Source organism: Notothenia rossii (genome assembly GCF_949606895.1).
Source record: "Notothenia rossii genome assembly, chromosome: 5".
NCBI lineage: Eukaryota > Metazoa > Chordata > Actinopteri > Perciformes > Nototheniidae > Notothenia > Notothenia rossii.
Window position 1 is genome coordinate 57077157 of NC_136903.1, and position 22717 is coordinate 57099873.

The 22717-nt window shown below is 40.1% G+C and overlaps 1 protein-coding gene and 1 long non-coding RNA gene across 2 annotated transcripts in view; one reads left to right on the plus strand and one right to left on the minus strand.

Annotated features, from left to right (window-relative positions):
• The window catches only part of LOC307040649, a 67207-nt gene that overhangs the window by 8244 nt on the left and 36246 nt on the right, over nt 1-22717 (plus strand). The window lies entirely within an intron of this gene.
• Nucleotides 1215-13086, minus strand: LOC307038744 (uncharacterized protein). Its single transcript, XM_079680403.1, has 2 exons — nt 5581-13086; nt 1215-5082 (listed from the first exon to the last, which is right to left on the minus strand). The coding sequence occupies exons 1-2, from the start codon at nt 6556-6558 to the stop codon at nt 4993-4995; spliced, it is 1068 nt and encodes a 355-aa protein (XP_079536529.1). The 5' UTR covers nt 6559-13086; the 3' UTR covers nt 1215-4992.

Here is a 22717-nt window from a genome sequence, read left to right on the forward strand (position 1 = left end):
TCAAGATTGATGCAAAACAAGTGATATTTGACCTTCTTAGACAGATTTAGCAAAAAAAAACTCTTCTGGGTCCATTTGGGTGGATTTTTCATATCTCTGGCTCCCCTTGCTGGATTTTGACATGTGACATCTCTTTCTAACCGTCAGAGCCAATGGAATCGAGGGGAACTCCCACATAGTCCTTATTTGGTCATGTGTGTGTGTTAGACTGCCGCATAGCCTAGGCCGGAAGCAGCAGCCACTCTGGTGGCTACCATTAGCAGCTAACTTTTGCACTCCGATTTTTACATAAAAATGGAATTATGGATTATAAATAAGACAAATTATTGCCCAGGAGCTTTATCAACCTATGGATTAACCGATTCAGCCGCGTTTTTTCTCATTTTAATGCCATTGAACACGTCTTTTGATCAGATTGACAGCTATGGTGAGACAATCTCCCTAGAAGCTCCGTAAAGGTACGTGTTGTGATGTCTGTGTTTGCTTCCCCTGTCGCAAATTCGGATCACTCATTGATGATACTATATACCTAAATAATCTGTGGAACCTCAGCTTTAATCGGATATCTTGTATGTGCAGCTACAATAAGTAATAAGGGTACTTTTATTTTAAGTTCTGTGCCAATGTCCGTGAGCATTTTTCGCTAAGGGGTCATTTAGATGCTTCTTATGAGACTTTTGTTTTGTTTTGGGAAAAAATGTTTATATCGTCAGTTAGCTGAGATTATTTCCGTTAATCTGATACAACACATTATTAGGTTCTTAAATATTAAGCTCCCCTGAGACACAGTGTCGTGAAAAAAAAACCCAGGGTCCCCGCCGGCGGGTTTCACATAAGTGAAGACACCTCAAGAGAACACTCAGAGCGAGGGGACATGCACGTCCCTCTGAGCTGAGTTATTGACAGATTCGAATTTCGCGGATCAATAACTCATGAACATAACGTTGTAAAAATACAAACAACATGACTTTACAATCATAGCAAGGTAGACAACGAGCTACAGAGTCGTTTTTATCAGAACAGTTCAATACGCGCCGTCATCCGAGCCACACATCAAGATTTGGTCACAATCTGCAGCTGGAGGAGGGAGAGGAGTGCTTAGTGACCGTCTACAAACTGCAACGGGGTTTTGCGAGATATCGCACAAGTATTGCGAGCTCTCGCAATACTTGTGCGATATCTCGCAAAACTTTTTTATTTATTTTTCGTTCAAAAAATGTATTCCCCCTAGGGGGCTCCGTAGACAATACTGTTGACAACAATGTAAATACATATTTAAAATCGACTACCGAATTCTAAAAAGTTTGTCAAAAAAGTTGCAAAATACTGGATTAAAAGTAAATGTGGAGCAATGATCGTTCAGACAAAGATGTGAGGTGTGGAGGGAAGAGCTGCCAGGGTGAAGACAGGCCAGAGCTGGCAGCACACACACACACACACACACACACACACACACACACACACACACACACACACACACACACACACACACACACACACACACACACACACACACACACACACACACACACACACACACACACACACACACACACACACACACACACACACACACACACACACACACACACAGAAACACCCTAAAAAACAAGCCATCAGTTAGAGAAGGTGTGAACATGCGTCTGCTCCCTATTGGTCTTCTTATTTGATTTTATATAGTCGCAGCCTAGAGAATTATATTTTCACCTGTAGTGAGCACTACTACTACTACTACTACTACTACTACTACTACTAATACTACTTCTACAACTTTAGTTTTTGGAATCGTTTGTGTACTTCAGTAACATAGTGACATAACTTTGTATTTCTTATTTATATTGGCTGGCGATCCGACACATTGTATGAGATAGGCTAGGGGCAAGGACATATCAAAGCGGTTGATCAATCACAACAGAGCCGGCCAGCTAACCAATCAGAGCAAACTGGGCTCTGGTTTCAGACAGAGGGTGAAAAGAGGTGCTGCAGCACAGGCAGTATGAGAAAAATAAAGAGCTTTTTGAACATTCTTCTTTAAAAAAATACCTTCAATACTAACAAGACCATCTGATTTGATAGTCCCCCTGGATGAACAAACAGACAAAGAAAAAGCACAACACACATGGTCGCATCGGTCGAGGTGGAATACATGTTTAAGCACAATAATGTAATACAATATAAAAATTAAGAACCAAGGTTTTCAAAGTGAACATCATTTTTGAAGACCTGGCAGACAGATAAAAAAAAAAAAACATTTAAAAAAAACATTTCAAGTAATTTCATTTTTTTCATTTCCATCTTTATTTCGAACAGATTTTAAAAAACAAATAATAAATGTGAAAAACAGAATACCGTATTGTTAGAATACAGTATTTATCAATATTCATAATAATATTTATATATTCAACACAAATATTCATAATAATAATAATAATAATACATCATATGTGTCCGAAAGGGAGCAGGAGGAAGTAAATGCTTATTAATGCCCACCCCTTACTTACTGCTAATCAATGATTATCCTTTAAATCATTTCTGCAAGTTATTCCTACTCACATCTTTACATTTATACATACATTTACAATACTTTCTCATCTTCAATCACCTCTCTTCATTCTCATAGTTTTTCAAAAAAGTGTTTCTGTACATCCTTTTAAACTGAATTATGCTTGTGCTTTGTTTTAACTCCTGTTCCAAACCATTCCATAAAATCACCCCACAGATTGTTATACTCATACTTCTCAGAGTTGTCCTGACCTTGAGTTGTTTAAAATGTAGATTTCCTCAAATTATACCCACCCTCTCTGTCTACGAACAATGTTTTTAATTTCCTAGGTAGTAGATTATGTCTTGCTCTGTACAGGATTTGTACAGTTTTAAATTTAACCAGATCAATGAACTTCAATATGTGTGACTTCAAAAATAATACATTACTGTGTTCAAGATATCCAACATTATTGATAACTCTTATAGCCCTTTTTTGTAATGTGCATAACGGCTGTAGGTTGGTTTTGTACGTGTTTCCCCAAATCTCGACACAGTAAATCAGATATGGCAATATTAGTGTGTTATAGAGCAGGGTCGTCGGGGGGTCGGGGTCGCAAGACCCCGAGTGGGGGTCGCAACATGATTACAAAATGGAAAATTAAAAAGAAAAAATTATTAAAAAAAATAGATTAATTTTTTTTATGACTTAAAAAAAATATATATTATTAATAATAACGTTTACATAGACATTTTCAGGGGTGGACTAGCCATCTGTATAATTTCCCCGCAACGAGGCTCCCCCCTTTGACAATCCACTAGCGCAGTGTTTGTGCGGAAAACTGACATTAATTCACTAGCGCACCCGTCCCCCCCGTCGACAGGGGGTCGCCAGTCTCTGGCACTGTTATTTTGGGGGTCGCGGGCTGAAAAGTTTGGGGAACCCTGTTATAGAGTATACAATGAGTTGTAGTCCAGAATGTGTCTGGCTTTTCCCAATATTGCGATGGTTTTAGCCAGTTTTGCTTTTACATGATTGATATGAGGTTTCCAGCTGATGTTGTGGTCTAAAACCACACCAAGGAACTTAATTTCATATACTCTTTCTATTTTTATGTTATCTAGTATTAACAGTGTTGTGCTAGTTACTGAAAACCAGTAACTAGTTACATTACTAGTTACTTCATTTCAAAAGTAACTCAGTTACTTTACTGATTACTTGCACCAAAAAGTAATGCGTTACTGTGAAAAGTAACGTTTTAGTTACTTTAAAAAAGGGCTCCCAAAAAAAAAAAGCTCCCATTAATGCCCTTATAGCCTTCATTTAAGTACTGTTATTGCATTGGAGAATAATACAATCTGTTGATCAACTTGACATACATTTGCATCACTGAACTCTGCTAAGCAATGTGGTCTATACAAACACAAACACAAAGATATGTTTCAAAGTGCCAATTTATTTCAGGCCAGAACAAACTGACAAAACTTTAGTTGCCTGCAATCTACAGGTCTTGTCTGCCATAATTAACACAACATAGCTGTAAACCTGTTATGGTGGATCTGAACACACTCAACAATACACACACTAACATTCCCAAGATCAAATACAATCTGAATATATTATTCAGAATCAAGTTGGAAAAAATGAATGTACTTTCACACCAAATGATGGTACAGACAAGACAACCATAAATGCATTAAAACAAAAAACATCAGCTCCTCAGAAATGAAATCTACGAGCAATACCATAAAATAAGAGTTGTATGCCAGCTTTTCTGAAACTAATGGAGAGTAAGCTGAATATATTGTTCAGAATCAAAGTGCAAAAATGAAAGTGCTTTCAGCACCATATAGAGGCAACTGCTGTTGTAGTCCAACAAAATAAGTATAAAAAAACGTCAGTGTTTTTCCTTTAGTTCAAGTATGAAGTCCAGCAAGCATACAATAAGTGTTGTGGAATATATATAACAGAAATTAAAGTGCTGTTGTGTCACTGTGGCACACACACACAGATAACAAATGTGGGCCTAGTTAATCAAAACAACAAAAAGGGCTTATTGGCAAAGACCTGAATTAAAGTGGAGGTTTAGCTTTCGAACCAGTTGTTGTACCTCATGAGAAGCAGCTTCTCAAACCTTTGGTAAGACAGCCTGTTCCTCTTTGGAGACAGTACCACACTTCCCAGACTGAAGAGTCTCTCAACTGGTGCACTGGATGGGGTAGCTGCATTTAGCTTCAGACAAATTGCCTTTATTGTGGGAAATCTTTTGAGAATCTCCATTTTTCTCCATGTTTTCAAGTAGGCCATTACCTCAGTTTCCACAGTGCTGAAGGTTTCATCGTCATCCTCAAAGCAAAAAAAGTCCTGTTCCTTGTCTTTGGAGGAGCCTGAGTCTGGTGGAGTTGTTGGAGACACAGGATTCCTGGCTGGTTGCTGCTCAGGGCCAGGGAGAAACTTGTGACACTCTGCTGCCAGAATTCTCTTGACCATCTCTTTCTTCCTCTGGTCTCTCACCCACCGTAACTTAAACTTGGGAAGTGTGACGGCTGCCAGCATTGCATCGTTGCTTTCCAAGACGGATGCAAATCGTTTTTGAAAGCCTGTAAAACATACACACAGTGACACAGACATTAGAATAAGTGAGATTCCCTTTTATTTATTCATTTTATTTGTGTACATTTTCATGAAAGCTGCACACCGCCAGGTGATTTTGAACTATAGTTATGAGTTATTAAATAATTTAAAACTAAAACTAAAACTTTATTTAGCCAAAAAAAGTATTACTATTTATTTCTGTTGCACCCTGGAGTAGAGTTTATACATTTCAGTCAGTTTATCAATATGTTCAAGACTTATTGTGTCCCTTAAATAGAATGCATTGAAAACTACTTTTTGCACATTTCATCAATTTTCTTTGGCTATATTAGTGCTCTCTTTCAGCTAACAATATTAATGACATCTATTCTATAGTTAACAATTATACCACGTGTGCTGTAATAAAAATTAGTGGTGTTGCTGGTGCTGATTACATGCAGTCTTTCTCTACAGTGAAGAGGGAAAACCAGATAATTACAAAAGTGTTGATGAATGTTTCTTACCTGAACTATGGCTTCAGGTAGGCCAGTTGCTACAGTCAGACTGTCTTTCATCTCCAGGGTCTTTGACATTAATGTTTCTAGAGTGGGCAGGAGGGTGCCAAAGTAACAGTTGTCCTCTCCTTGCAGGATGTCCAGAGCAACTGTGAGTGGCTTCATTATGGCACAATATTCCTTCAGAAAATGAAGTTCCCTGTCGCTAATAGATTTTAGCTGTAAACGATCAGAGATGGCACTCAAGTCAATCATAGGCATTTCAACAATTCTTGCCACAGCATCATAAAATGAATTCCATCTGGTAGTGCATGGCACAAGCAGCTTTTTGGTGAACACGTCGCTCACTATCTCTGAGGCCACTGTGGACCTGCTTGCCTTATTCCACAGTGCTGTGCACTTAGCTGTAGAGCTTCTGTAGATTCCTTTAGTCCCAGGATTTGAAAGGAGCCACTTCAGCACATCAGCGCATGAAATTAAGTTTAGTGTGTGAGATGCACATCTTTGGTGCGGAGGTAAAACAATCCCTTCCTCTGCAGCGGTGTTAAGCACGTCTGCAACGTCAGTGAAGATAACCTCTTCTTCATCATCGTCATCAGAGAGCGATTTCGGTTGATACATGGCAAAGGCTTTCACAAAGTTAGAGCCGTTATCAGTAACCGTGGAGGTAACTTTTGTTGACACTCCATACAAAGAGTGAATGTGGTCAATCTCACTAGCAATAAGATCGTACGTGTGCCTACCCTTTATCCTTTTACAGGCCAACGCAGCTTTCTGGCGTTGTAAAGTGGTGGGGTCTATCCAGTGAGATGTTATCCCGAGGAAGCTTCTGTTGTGGACAGACCAAATGTCTGCGGTGATCAAGATGTATTCCAGCCCCTCAAATGTTTTCTTTAGCTCGCTATCCATTTTGGTATATTCTTTCTCCAGGTAGTTGGAAAACGTTTTGCGTCCCATATGCCGTGTGCCGCCCGGACATGGTATCATGCTTACTAGCTCCCTGAAAGCGGGTGACTCCACTGTAGAAATAGCCTGCACGTGTTCAACAACATACCGTGCAATGGCTTTATCCACTTTCACCTGACTAGCAGTCCCTCGGTTGAAATTCAGCCGCTGTTGCTTGGGTGGAGGTGGGGTGGCGTCAGATGGCTCTGGGTCTGTGGCCTTAACTAATAGCTTCGTCCCAGCATGTTGTTTTTTGCAGATGTTTTAACAGATTGGAATTGCTGTTTTGAGCAGTAGATAGGATCTTTGACCCGCCAAGACACAACTTACACTTAACTAACACATTATTTTCTTTATGCTCGAGAAAAGTAAAATAGTGAGCATATCTCCATGCAGGGGAAACTCGACTTGTGCTCCGCCGTCGCCATGATAGTATTGTTAGTAGGCTAACTAAACACAAACACGCCCACAAAGCGTCTCCGCATGTGACACAGGAAGTATCTAAGTACATTTACTCAAGTACTGTACTTAAGTACAGTTCTCATCTCTGTTCTCCTTGCTGTTGGCGCCGCTCACCAACGTCTGGGAGCCGAGACTATATAAAAAAAATAACGGAGTAACGCACCATGTAGTAACGGTAACTGAGTTACTGAATTTAAAAAATAACGCGTTAGAGTACTAGTTACTGCCAAAAATAACGGCGTTACAGTAACTCAGTCCCAACACTGAGTATTAATTGCACCTGTGGATTTGTTTTATGTTTTCCAAATAACATAATCTTTGTTTTCCTTATATTTAATGATAATTTGTTTGTGTCAAACCAATGTTTTACTTTAATCATTTCTGCTGTTATCACTTCCATTAGCTCTTTCAAATTGTCACCGGAACAAAAAATATTAGTGTCATCTGCAAATAAAATAAATTTCAATATATTTGATACTCTGGAAATGTCTTTGATGTATATTATGAACAGCTTTGGACCCAACACGGACCCCTGAGGTACTCCATAAGTTATGTTCATGTATTCTGATTTATGTTCACCAATTTCAACAAATTGTTGTCTGTTGCTTAAATAATCTCTCACCCAGTCTAATCCCACCCCTATGAGGCCATACCGTTCCAGTTTTATCAGTAAAATATTGTGATCTATGGTGTCAAATGCTTTTTGTAAGTCTATAAATATTCCCACTGCTTGTTTTTTATTGTCCATGCAGTTTGCTATTTCCTCACTTAATTCCATTATTGCCATAGATGTTGATCTATCTTTCCTGAATCCATATTGACTGTCGTCCAAAAGATGATGTGTTTCCATGAAACTGTCAAGTCTTTTTGTAAAAAGCTTTTCAAGGATCTTGGAAAACTGAGAGAGCAATGAAACCGGTCTGTAATTTGTGTAATGGTGTTTATCCCCAGTTTTATATAATGGTATAACTTTTGCTATTTTCATTTTATTTGGGAATTTATCAGATTGAAAAGACAAGTCCAGGCATAAAGAGGGAAATCGCCTGCAAGTAAAATAGTAAAATAATCAGTGAATTTGTAATTTGCTACATTCAGAGCTTCTGATATACGTAGATCCAAATCTAACCAGCATATGAGACTGTATGGTGAGTGAAGAAAAACCCTCCTTTTCTTACTCTCCCTGTAAATCATAAACCAAAGCGTGCAAAACAACATCTAAAGCTTTATAGATAATATCAGGCTTTAAGCAGATAAGACACCCACACGGTAACATGCATGCTAACACCTCGTACACCACAGGAGTATTGAGTTCAGTGCTAGGTTAGCTGCAGTTCATGTGCTGATACCTTGACGACACTCTGCACTGTATGATGATGTTGATGCTTCTAACTGCTGTCAAGTACCTATATATAGAATAGAAAGATACAAAAAAAAAGCCTGATTACTTTCCATTTCTTTTGATTACCTAAATCTCAGATGCAATGCAAATAAATAGAAGAAATATAAACTCACACTTCAAGTGTTAGCCTATACAACACTACAGTTTACAGAGAATAAATAAGATCTGATCCCTTTATAACAAAGTAGTAGTATAGTATTTTTAGTTTTTTTAATAACATTATAATCATGCTACTTATCCCCACTTAAAAAAAAGTATTTGTCTTTATTTCTATAAGGGAAAACCGTTACCTTTTTTTTTACATCCTGAATATGTTATGCTGTAATCCATTAATCCACAAGCCTGAGTACACTGTGCAATTTCAAAAAGACACATGGGAAATGTAGAAGGAGAGTGTATTCTGTCCTCTCATTTTTAATTGGTTGGTAACGAAGTTCATGTGCAAGTAAGTGTGTTGTAGTCAAATTCTTAATATGTCGCAACAACCCAAAAAATGTAACTAGTAATTATGGTTTGCAAAGGTTGGGTTGTAGATTTGAACATCAATAGGCCACTGTTTTACTAAAAATAAAGAAATAAACACACAGCACCCTATTACTCATTCAACACCATGGCAATGATTACTTTGGCAGCATGTGAGAGTCGAGGAGCGGCAGGCAGTGAGACATGCTGGGGGGGCGGTAGAGCACGTGTGTACTGAACTGTATGTGTTACTCATTTTCAAAGCCCACGATCAGTTTAGCCTATAATTGACTTAAAAGCTGCGTGTGGGTGTGCAATTAACTGAAACCTAATTAAGAAACTGCCTGAAATCTGCATAAGCAGTTAAGCCAGCATCTACAATGGAGCCTTCCTTTTATAGACCTCTGGTTAAACAACTACCGTACACTGTTTTCAATTAGGGCTGTCAAGTTAACGCGTTAATAACGCGTTAACGCAAACAATTTTTAACGCCACTGATTATTTTAACGTGCGATTAACGCATGTGTCCTCGGCCCGCCCCGTAGTTTCAGAGACCCAAAGGCTTGACGTTGTTGCTCTTGTTAGTTGGATGGTGGGAGAGGGGAGGGGGGTGCTAGTGAACTGTCAACGGGGGGAAGCCTCGCTGTGGGGAAACGGCGGACCTCTGTCGGCGCAACTTCGATGAGGCCGTTTAAAAACATTATAAAGTAAGGGCGGTGCCGGCCGTCAGCGAACCGAGCCGGCCGTCAATGGTAGGCTACTTGACGACCGGCCGTTCCGCAGTTGTGGGTATTAACAAAGTACATTTACTCGGGTACTATACCTAAGTTCAATTTTAAAGGTACTTGTACTTTACCCTGAGTATGCTACTTCATATTTCTACACTACATTTTATAAGCCAATATTGTACTCTTACTACATTTATCTGACATCTTTAATATACTAGGTACTTTTTAGGTCTAGATTTGTAGCCAATACCACATCTAAATCCATTATTTAATAAACTTTTACATATATACATGAACAAATCAAAATAGTAACCCAGTAACTCAATAAAAAATTCTGAAATGGGCCATTACGCATAAGGGGTCTTTTTACTTTTGATACTTAAAGTATATGTTGATGCCGATATTTTTGTACTTTAACTTAATCAGGATTTTGAATGCAAGACTTTAACTTTTAACAAAGGATTCTGGAAATGTGGTATTGATGCTTATTGTAAGTACAAATCTGAGTACTTCTTCCACCACTGCTGTACATTAACAGCCCCTTCGCTCCGACACCTCTCCACTACTGGATGTGTTTAGGTCCTGTTTGTGTGCGTGTGTAATGTAAAAAACATCAGAGTAAACATTTTATTTTCCGTCGGGAGTTCAAAAAGTATGTCTTAATCTAAGTCTTATTCTTAAATATTATATGGAAATGTAAAACGGGATTAAATTACAATTCTTAAAAATTCCCAGTCACCTGATGAGTGGAAATGTTTTTTCAAGCTCATTTGAAGCTCACAGTAACTCACGTTTTACTCGTGTTTGTGGGGGTTAAACCATGGTGACATTTCTGCATAACACGTGAGCTGCAGCGGGGATTGAACATGCGACCGTGGGATGAGAAGGCCATATCTGCAGCCAGCAGGCCGCTGAGCGCTCACAGCGCTGATACTGTCAGAATAAGAGGCTCCAATACTGATCCTGTCGATAGGCATCTGAGCAGGGGAAGCCAAATGGGAAACTAACTGTGCGTGGTTTGATTCTATTTGGACAAGCAGACGGCAATACCAAATGTCAGGCTGAACATATTGTATCTTAGAATAAAGCATGTTTTTGTTATTAATAAAGTGTATATCTGAAAAAGGATTTGTGATCTGAACACGCTACACAGACTTAACCACAGCCATACAAAGAGGACATGTTTGGCTTGAGATAAAGAAACACACAATAGTGAACACTGAGTGGGTCACACACACACACACACACACACACACACACACACACACACACACACACACACACACACACACACACACACACACACACACACACACACACACACACACACACACACACACACACACACACACACACACACACACACACACACACACACACACACACACACACACACACACAGAAAGACACTTCTAAACCGACATTTACAAATATATCACACACAGCAAAGTCACGTGCATGGACTGTGCATTCACCAACAGACACACATTCCTAAATAAACACACACAAATGAGACATAAAAGCATGTACACACTCGCACAGTGTTGCAGAAAAAGGCCATGAGGCATGACTCTCAGTGGAGGTGCCCTGTCTGTCTGTCTGTAGGTCAGCCAGCTAGAACTGCAGAGCAGAAGGGGCCACACATACATGTACACACACTCATGTAATCATGGAGCGACAAACACACACATTCACACTCTCGTCTCACACGCTCTCATCCAGAGAGAGCAACGATCACACACATGCACACCCGCACACACACACAGAGGTGAATGCTAGCTCACAGCCACTGACAGACACAGTTTAGGATACAGGAAGCTAATCCACATGCCTGGCTGCCCTGCAGACTGAACACAATCTAAACAACCACACACACAGAACATATTTTTAGATGGATAGACGAGTCAAAATGTGGAGGAAAACAAATTAAAATCTATAAAATGCTGGTTTTTCATTCTCCTTGAAATGAAAATAATGTGCATTTTTGGGGGATTTGACAAAAAGTGATTTTTGTTCTCAGATTAAAATCAGAATTGTGAGATCGAATTCAGACTATTTTTAGGATTCAGATTTTTTTTTCAGAATTCAGACTTTTTTTCTCGGAATCCTGTAAATGTTGTTAATTTTTGCTCATAGAAAATGTTGTGTGGTGTTAACCCTATTCAGTATGTACGTGATTGTGGTAGTTGTGCAGTGATTTAAATGTGCCAGTGGCCTCTCTCAGTCTGTCAGGTCCCCATTCCAGTTGTACGACCATGAGTTCAGGCATTGGAACAATAAATGTGTTTCCTCCTCCTGAAAGTAGTAATTATGGCCAATATGATCTGAATTCCAATGCAACACTCCTAGTAGTAATACATTCTTCATATGCTTCACATTTATCTCCCTCCATGAGGGAGCTGATTTATTCTCCTGAACCTCACCTGAACTCAGTTTTATTTTTGTGATATGTAATCAGTTCAGACAGTTTGACAGTTGGGTAGAGAAAGTCAATACAAGTATAGCCTCTGAATCCGTCCTTGTGGAGTTTAGTTTTTGTTGTATCTAACAGGTGGAAACAGTGCGATGTAATTCCTCTTCAGGAGCTTTTCTGATCTAGACAAGGTTTGGTGAGCACCAGTGTTGCTGTGTTCTCTATTGAACCTTGAATAGGACAGGTCAGGACCGACGATCGAGGAGCGATAATGGAGGAGCGATAACCAAGGAATCACCAGACCATCCTCCGATGAAATCCACAGATACTCGCTCCGCCCCCTTACTGTGTATTACTCACTGATTGGACGATGCAGCGCATGCACTGATCTGATGCTTCTTGACATGAGAGCCGTTTCCCAGCGGAGTGAAGAAAATACATGAAACTCACGAGAGTCACTCCTCAGTTTATACCGTGTTTTGTTTCAATTCATGTATCATTTAGTTACAAATATGTGATATATCTGGGAAAAAAATGTTTTATTCATTTATTGGAAAAAAATTCATGATCGCTTTTTTCATTTATACATTTTAAGAATGTCGTTTATCTTTTTTGAGAATGAGTTCTTATTTTATTGAATGTATTTGGGTCTACAACAGATGATACAAATGTTTGTGTCAGTAAATGTATACTAACAGAGGCGGGGGTGTTTGTGAAAATAACGGGGACAGAGCTGGCTGCTGTCAGACGAACAGCTGTCCGGCGTCATCACAAACGGACGTCGCTTCACGTGACGCTCTGGAAGAAAGGACGTCCCATTGCTCTTAAAACTCATTTCCCTGCTTCTCTTGGTTTCCTTGCGTCTCTCCATGCTTCCCTGGTGGAAGCATGGTCACAGGGAAACGACGCAAGTGAGGGACGCAAGGAATCCATTTAACGGAAGTGAGAAGGGCCCAAAGATACTGTCTTTTTACGTTAGTGAGCAGGCTCATTTGGCTCGGGCCAGCTGTTTCGGCTCCCAAACAGCGCGTGCTCCACTAAAACTCCCCCGCTCATCGCGTCCAAATCGCGCACGTTCCGTGTTGTCCTGTAGCAGGCACCTTCGATGTCGGGGAAACGATCTTCAAAATACTCCGAAAAGAATCCCACCAGACTCCTTTGCCCCTCCAACAGAGGGATTTCCTTGTCCTTTTTCCTTCTCATCAAATAAAAACTCTCGATCTTCTCTCGAGTTATTAATATTCTTGGACGCCCTCGGCTTGCGTTCAAGGCGTCCCGAGCTGAATAAGGGCTTCAAATGACGGCAAGATGCCCCCCTGGCGGAAACGCTGGGAAAGGTCAACTTTCTTGTTAGATGTGTGTGAATGCCCATTTCCTGTAATGTGTTACGGTTTTAGTGCATGTAAATGGCAGACCATTTACATGCACTAAAACCGTAACACATTACAAAGGTTACAATCCCTGTGTGGCCTCCAGAGGGAGTTTCTCTCCCACACACTCTGGTTTCAGACAGAGGCTGAAAAGAGGTGCTGCGGCACAGGCAGTATGAGAAGAATAAAGACCTTTTTGAACATTAAAGCATGGAGACATGTTACAGTAGAGCATAGTTCAGTAACAGGCGGACCGCGGTCCGGATCCGGACCCAGACGCCGACCTATACGGACCTGGACCTATAATCAATACATTAATAGGGGATTTCAATTTTGACGGGGTGATTCTATTTTAACCGCCACCGACAGGGGGCGAAAGAGACAATTGAGCGATACAGGGAGAGAAACACAGAAGAAGAGACGAGACAGCGGCAGAAGAAAGTGAGTGAAGAGAATAATTAGCGAATAGCGATACAGGGAGAGAAGCGGAGAGGAGAGTGAACAGGCGTGATAGCGGCAGACAGGTAGAGACAAATAATTACACATGGCGTTCTCCAAGAAGAGGAAAATGGACAGTGAGAACAGAGCTCAGTGGACGGAGTCATTCATGTTCATCCTGCCCACTGGGAGCACAGAACCAGTGTGTCTCATTTGTGCAGAGACCATGGCGCTCATTAAAAGTGCCAAAACGCCACTATGAGACAAAACACAAAGTGTTTGACCAAACATTCCCTCTCAAGTCAGAACTGAGGTCACAAACAATAAGCAGTCTCAGAGTCCGATATGATCAGTCCACCAGGATCAACATAGTACAATTAAATATCGTTCCAGGCTAACCAATGAGCACCTGCATGTGTGAATGAGAATGGCCCTGACACCATTTCAGCCCAGATTTAAACTCCTGGAATGACAAGCTCGAGCTCAATTCTCGCACGGAACAAAACAAAGTGAGTGAGGGATTTCAATATAAGAGGGAAAGAAAATTATACTTTAAAACTTTTCAATTGTTATGCTGTGTAAAGACTGATATTGTTCTATAATCGTCTGAAACTGTTAAGTCATGATGTGAAACGGTTAACAAAGAAAAAGGGAAACTCAAGCTGCTGCTACACTTTATTTTATTCATTTAAAATTAAGCACTTTTAAGATGCACATATTTTCAAAAGCTATTTTATTTATTTTCTCTATTTTATTTTTTAAATGCAGTCCGAGAGGAACATTACACATATCCACATTATTTGACTCTATATCTGTATAGTTCAATGTTAATTGACAATACAAATTGTTGTTTATGAATTGTACTTTCTTTATTTGGCAGTCAATTGTTGATTACATGCAGACATTGATAAAGCTACAAGCTACTTCAATATATATCACACTAATTCATGAAGCAAGTTAGACATTTTGAAGCTCCGGACCTTTGCATGGGGAGATTTTCTCTAAATGGACCTCGTTGAATTTTAGTTGAATGCAGTAGAGGCACAACGTACCAATATGAACCAACAATTTGCATAATATGTGCTCTTTAACTTGTCTAAAAACTTCAATTTTGTTTCGAAAATTCAACAAGATCTATCTTTGAATCATACTAATCCCTTTACAGTCAAATTATTTTACACAACAGTAAGCTGCCAACTGAAATCACATTGTATTTCCGGTGCCCAAAAGCAGCACCAGTGGAGATTTAGGATTAAGTTCTGCTTTTCGACACATTGAAATGCAGTTGTTCCGTTCTGCCAGTTGATCGATAAAAGTGCATTTCAAAATTCAATTCTCTTTTTTATTTCCATTTTCCCTTTTACACCTGCTTCCTTTCAGCATTCTCTCACTCCATTTCCAGCTCATTCCTTATTCCCCCATCTCTCCCTGACATTGTACTCACCCCCACCTTCATCCCACCATCACTACACACCAGTGACGTGCGGTGAGCTTCATGGCTGGTGAGGCACTGACTCTTTCAGAGTCAGATTTACAAATATTATATTTTGACCTTAATCAAAATATTCGGTTATTTTCAAAAGCTTTTTTAGTCTGATGCTTCAATTCATTTTAAACAGACCGTTCAACAAAAGGATACCCAACATCTAAATATTGGATTGTTCTTTCTTAGTAAGATCCCATTTTCATTACAATTGTGGTCTTACCTTGACTTGAAGATTAAGTCCATGCTCTCCTTCTAGACAACAATCTATTCGTTTTTTGTAAAAGTTCTCCTTATCTTCCTGTAGTTTCAAAAGTCTAGTTTGTTGTTTATGTCTACCGTCTCTGCGTAGAATAACAGTAGCAACAAGAACCTGTGGGCTCACGTGCTCCCCCTTCAGTGCGGCAGAGGTTATGGCTGCCTCTCCTGCTGCTTTTTTCATTGCCGTTATATGATGAGACCACAGTCTATGGATGAGACCAGCGAGCCTAAACATCATATATACGTTAAATAAGTTATTTAGAGACTATGGATGGCGAGGATAAATTTAATAAAGGGATCTACAAACATTACATTGGTGACCTAAAGTCAGATGGTAACAGGCATGCGCTTAGGGCCCGCTTTCCAGCCAATTTCTGTGGGGTGACACATTCTGAGGTGAGGCAGGTGTGCCTCACCTCACCCCACAGTAACTGGCTTGAGCGCGCTCACAAAATAAGTGCCCGCGCTAAATTAGTGCCCGCACTCCAGCAAATTACTGTGGGCTTACGAGAGGCAGAGCTCGTCCCTGCCTCACTTCTCATCGCTACCCGTAGTTGTAGCGGAGCTCGGCAAATTAGCTGATTTTGACTTTAAAAAGCGATTGGAATCATACATTAATCACACTTACATCATAGATCAGTGGAGACATTTTATTATTATTACTATTTAGTTTTTCTTTAGTTGTTTTTCCGTTACATTGGAGTATGACAGGTGAGGCTCTGCCTCCCCTGCCTCCCCTGACTGCACGTCGCTGCTACACACACTCGCACACACTCAATGCTCTTATCCGCTGTGATATTGCTGAGCTCTGGCTTATGTGGTGGGACTTGCAGCAGGGTTTTGGAGTGTAATGGAGAGGGTGTTGCAGAAGAGTGGCAGGGATATGTAGCAACACTTCAAACATATATTTGACAAAATATGATACAAAAGGTTTTCACATCAATCAAGAGCGGTTGAAGGGTAATAATAAACCCCTTCAAAAAGGAAAACCAGAAGACCCGAGACTGAAGATATACATGCACTGCTCAAAGCAGTGTTTGCCGATTAGTTTCTTGACATTCTCGCCCACTAATTATCTGACGAGTCGCTTATTAACTTCTTATGGGCCTTTCTACAGAAGTACAGGATTAGCATCTAGTTCATCCAACGTTGACACCAGTGCTTGAATTGGGCCGGTACTCACCGGTACGCAGTACCGGCACTTCTGATTTGTACCCATGTGGTACCGGCACTTCTTACTGAGTACCGGCAAGGTACTCAGTAAAATGCCGGTACTCAGCCGCCGGCCACCGTACCTAGATACGCCGCAGCGATAGACTACAGCAGAAAAGACATCACATAACGTTAGCATTTCGAAAATGTTAGCGTGGCTTAATAATGGTGCGAAAAGACAACGGTTGTCGCCGGACAAGGATTCCCTCTCTCCTTTCCTGCTGAAAGATGGTGAATGTATTCAGCAGGGTTCCCGTGGGGTCTTAAAAAGTCTTACATTTGATAATCTGAATTTAAGGCCTTAAAAAGGTCTTAAATATGACCAAAAAAATAAGAAAGGTCTTAAAAATGATCGGATTTGAAAGATACTTCTGTGTTGCGATACCGTCTAAATGTGTTTTGGGGAAAATGTCCGGGCTGCAAAGTAACCAGTACGGTAAGAGCCTTTCAGTTCCCCCAAAAATCTGTATTGAAATAAATCAACATGGAACCAGTAATCACTAACTTTGTTTCCCCCGGCCCCTTATCGGAGAACACCCAGTTAGTAACCTAGCAACCAAGCTTCAGTCAGAAACTCATGTATCTTCGAATCTACTTACAAATAAATATGGGGAAGTTCAACTGTATTTGGTTGGAACACATCGAATTTAGTGCTTGGTTGAAACCGGTGGAGGGGAACGTGTTTGAAGCCTGCTACACATTTTGCAAAATAAATTAGCGTCTGTTTTGCTAATGTAGCGTTAGCTAGTGCAGCAGCTCCCACAACAACACCAGGGGACCTCCGGGCGACGTTTGAGTCTACGGCTGAAGTCGAATAGTCCATTTAGCTTAGGAACCTTCCTAACCGAATTAAATGACCCGGAAGTCCCTCAGTGGCAGCCATGATAAGTGCCGTTCAAATTCTCTAGATCAGTGTTTCTCAACCTTTTTCCACCAAGTACCACCTGAGAAAATAGTTGGCTCTCCAAGTACCACCATATGACCAATGTTAAAATACAGTCTATGCACAGTTCATGCAGGACTCAGAGGCAAATGTATTAATAATACCATTATTTATTGTGCTCTCTCTCTCTCTCACTCACTTACTCACACACCACAAGTGAGAATATAAAGAACAAAATAATAACTTATTCTCACACAACAAATGTCACCTGTACACACATGTCATTTCCTGGACCTATACCAAAGTGTGAATGTAGGCTTCCTGCAACAACCCACATCGAAACAGAAAATGTCCTATTGGGAATTCAGTTCCAATAATAATGAAGCCTCCAGGAGCAGATGAGCCTAAGGGCTAATAGCTCATCTTCAGTCTGCTGATGTTTGCTATTGCCATTTCTGTGGTGGCAAAGTAAAAAAGAAAAGAAAAAACATAAGAAAAAAGATAACAATTAAGGACGAGTGTGTGCTTTTTCAGCTTTTGACCTCTCTCCATCCTTTGAGCAAATGCCTTCTTCCTGAGTCACTTCTCTCCTCCATCACAGAGGCTGTGCATATCACTTTTGTGTTGCTGGCGGAGCCTGCGCTTGTACTCGGTTGATGACTGTCCTCCTCCTCATTCACTTGTTCACTTTCGCTGGTAATATTCTCCTCTGTACTTCTCTTCCGAATACCTCCCGTTTTGAGCCACGTTTTTAACATCATTCAGCTTTCTTCTTTCTTTAGCTTGCTTGCAACGTTCGCTAATCGTTCACGGGTATTATGGTCGTCATTAGCAACGCCAGAAATAAAAATAAAAATGTTTTCGTTTCTAAATCTAAAAATAACAATAGCCTATTAGAACTAATTTAAACCACAGTTTCAATTATCTCAAGCTTATTTTCATTCGTTGTAGTATTTTGATAGTATGATTTATTTTGTAATTAATGTTATTCAATCAAGCCTCAAACTGATGGCACTTGTCCCTATAGCCTGTTTTAAATTGAAGTTGTCTGAGGTCCTTACCGTCAGCTGCTGTTGCAGTAATAAGTAGTGTACCTTAATGTCCCAAATGTGCACAATGTAGTGACTGCTTTTTGTTTACTTAGTTGTGTGTCCTGTATTTTATATGTCTGTGTTATGTGTAAAGGTTAAATGTGGGGTAGGTAAGTTTGAGAAACCGTCTCGAGATACACTTTTTGTTACATTCCATGGAATGCTCTTAACATCCCAATAGCAATGAATATCTGAAGTGTTTTGACAATACATAAAAAATGTCATCTGTGGAAGCCGTAGTACTGTAAAAAGCACGACCAATCATCTGAGCCGGCCCGGCTAAAATAACTGTATGGCCTACCTGCCTGTCAGCCTTCCATCTGTGCACAAACTTATCTTGTGCCCTCATTGGTCATGTGCGCATTCGTGTGTGTTGGAGGAGGGGCTCCGTAAGGAAGTGGCAGATTTTTTCCGGTTGCGTACTTTCAAATTCTAGCGCACTCAAGCTGGTTTCTCCAAAATTACCTACCCCACCTTTAAAGGGGACCTATCATGCAAAATGCACCTTTGTACGTCTTTTATACATGAATATGTGTCCCCGTTGTGTCAGGGAACTCACCAAGTGTCAGAAAACACAACCCTCCCTCTTTTCCTCCATACCCAAAATCTCTAAAAACGGGATCTGATACAGATCCCGCATTGAGATTGTATCTCAATGCTTTTTATCTGGTTAAATAAAGGTTAAATAAAAAAAATAAAAAAGACTGTTACAGATTTGAAAATAGTCTGACGTCAGTGACGAGGAGCTCCGCCTATATGGCCAACTCTCCACTAATCAGGGGAATGAGAGGTTGCCGTGGCATGGTAACAGCATGGTAACATGACGCTCGCAACTCGGCCCCCTCCTTTGCAGGGGGGCGTGGTCAGCTGCAGCCAAAGATAGGGTGGAGGAGAGGAAAATAGAGCGAAATGAGGCATGGCTAAAATGCATGATCTGTTTAATATTTTGAAAAAGAAAACTTATAAATATACCTTATATAGGTATGGTCCTACAATATATTATTCAAATATAGCATGATAGTTCTCCTTTAAGTATAAAAAAAAAAAGAAAAAAAAAAGAAAATGTAATATATATTTTTTTTAATATTTGTTATATGTCAGATTCCTCCACGTACCACTAGCGGGAGCTGGCGTACCACCATTGGTATGCATACCACAGGTTGAGAACCACTGCTCTAAAGGATAGGAAAGGAGGTTTCAAACTTCCTTTATAACCTCCTTTAGCTTAGGAACCACTGGACCTCCCTCACCGAAAGGAGAGGAGAAAATGCTGCCCCACAATGCCTTGCAGCCGCAGCATTTGCCGTCACACAACATTCGGCCGTTCACGGAAACAACCGATTATGACCGAGAAATTATATCATGAACGTTACGGTGCTTATTACGTTTTTTAAAACGTATGTGGTAACTTGCCAAAGTGCTTAGTTTTGAACGTTCATCAGTGTTATAATCCAAAAGAGAAATATGAACGTTAGTTTTTACTGAAATGATCAAAAAAAGTCAACATTTCACAGTCTTTACTCAGCTGTCCGGGGTTTGTTCAACTTTTAAAAGATGTTTGAATGGTGATATACACAGTGATAGATGTTAAGGTCTAACGTTTATAATAAATACATTTGTATTGATTTTAAGATCTTTTCATACAATCATACGTATTGGGATCATTTGTATTAATGTGGATCGGAGGGAGAGGGTGATGAGCATAAGTTTCACTTTCCTTTTTTGTTTCAATTCCAACTTTGGTCATGAAGAATATGTTTCTCTGTTGTCCACGTTCATAAAGCATAAAACAACAGCATCAGGGCACGGTGCAGAGTCTCTAGATGAGTTTACAGTAGTCCCTTGTTCTTATAACATCCATGTTGTAGTCCGTGTATAGAAAAATGTAGTTTCCATAGTTTCTCCACAGCAGCAGACGCACATTTATGACGTCCGCTGGCGCATCATAAACACGTCGGATAGTGAAAGTGCAGTCGGATTCTCTAAAGTACCGCAGTCTCTTCTCTTAAGTCCTTTTGAACTCTCCTATCCACTATCCCTTAACCCCATGATGTTTCACTCAGAGGTCAAGGAATAGACGATAGGGATAGACAATAGGGGCTGATTTTTGGATTATTCGACTGCAACCCATGTCAACCCTAAAAGCGGAGGTGCTGTAGACGCTAAATACCGTAGCTAAACACCAATAATACAACAGCAACAATGAAATATTGTAGCCAAGGCTGCAGAGCTCTGAATATAGCTCTTGTCACACACACACACACACACACACACACACACACACACACACACACACACACACACACACACACACACACACACACACACACACACACACACACACACACACACACACACACACACACACACACACACACACACACACACACACACACACACACACACATACTGTATACACACACACACACACACACACACACACACACACACACACACTTTTTGTCTAACACGCTAACACAGTTCTGTACTGTTATGCTGTTATGTTCAGTCATTGTTCTTATGTTGAACATGAATACATTTACTTTGTAAGTAATTATGGACGTATTTCTTCTTTCTTAGCAATTTTCCTTCATACTTTCTTGCCGCGAAATAGGTCTTAAATTCTATTCAAAGTGGTCTTAAAAAGGTCTTGAAAAGTCTTAAATTTGAGTTGGCGAAACCTGCAGGAACCCTGACTCAGGGACGAGGAGTCATTTAACCAGCCGCCAGTAGGAGTCAGGCTTTACTTTCTTTTATATCCATAAAGAAAAAGTTAATCTGTTTACAGTTGTTTGATATGGATGTTGCGAGGTATCCATATATCTCTTCATTTTGCTCTCAAAGTGCACCAGATTGATGCATCTAACTTCAATATTTAAAAAAAAATCTTCCCGAGGGAGCATGCCCCCGGACCCCCCTAGAGGGTTTCAGGTCCACTCCCCACTTATAAAATAGCACTTTACCCCTGCACCCCCTCTAATCTCAGATGCACCCTGAGTCATTTTGTTTAAGTACAGTGAGCCTTTCTAAAATATACAGTAAAGGGACAAACCCACCATCATTATAGGATATACTATGACTTTGTGCCAAATACTTGTTTTTGGGCTGTATAAATAAATTGACTTGAAACAGTTGCTGATTTAGAGTACTGGCACCTTTTTTATTCCAATTAAAGCACTGATTGACACCATAGTTCAGAGGTCTGCTGTTGATAGAGGAACTATCCAACTTTAAGTGGTAAGGTTTATTACACAGCTTAGTTGAGTACTCAATTCTGATTGGTCAATTTGGATATTCCAGATGTCTGCTATTTTTAGCAAGCAGCCCACTGCTAAGGAGAGCAGACCTTGCTAAGGAGCATGTTCAGGCATATCAATCCCCAGAAAGAAGTCTGGTTCATCTAAAGTCAGCTGTGGACAACCAACACACATTTTCATCCATCAGAAAACACCATTGAATACTTTTTAAATATTCATTTTTATATTTGTGGAGAGCACCAAATGTTGGATTCATGAGACTTAAGGGAACAGCAGAAGAAGACAGACAGGAAGTAGACACTAACGGGAACACAGTATTGGCTCTGGCCGTGCTTATGGACTGTTTCTTGGAAAATAAAGTGTGAACAGACCTGGACAGTTATAGAAAACCTCCATCAGTGCTGCCGTCCTTTTAAGTTACGTCCAGCAGTGGAATCGGCTATTTTTCTTACCGGAAACAACACAATCATATTTTAATCAATATTGTAGTCATTGGTTTATATAATAATTGGCCGTGTAATAGTCGGGATAATGTAGATAAAAGTGGTCATTAATGAAAAAGAACAACATGTTGAGATCTGTTCTTGTTTCATTAACGACTGTCTGGCTGCATATTATCCCTGACATAGTATTTTCATATGTATGTTTATTAACCTGAACAAAAAGAAAGTGAAACTAAAGTGAGACAAGGTCAACTATATTATTTTTTGTTAATGTTGGCAAGAGTAAAGATTGGAGGAGT

What these genes read in the sequence shown, in the direction of transcription:
- LOC307038744 (XM_079680403.1), bottom strand. Translation starts at nt 6,558, where the DNA reads ATGATACCATGTCCGGGCGGCACACGGCATATGGGACGCAAAACGTTT. An exon ending in TACCTGAAGCCATAGTTCAG is followed by an intron (nt 5,083 to 5,580) that starts GTAAGAAACATT and finishes TATGTTTTACAG; the next exon opens with GCTTTCAAAAACGATTTGCA.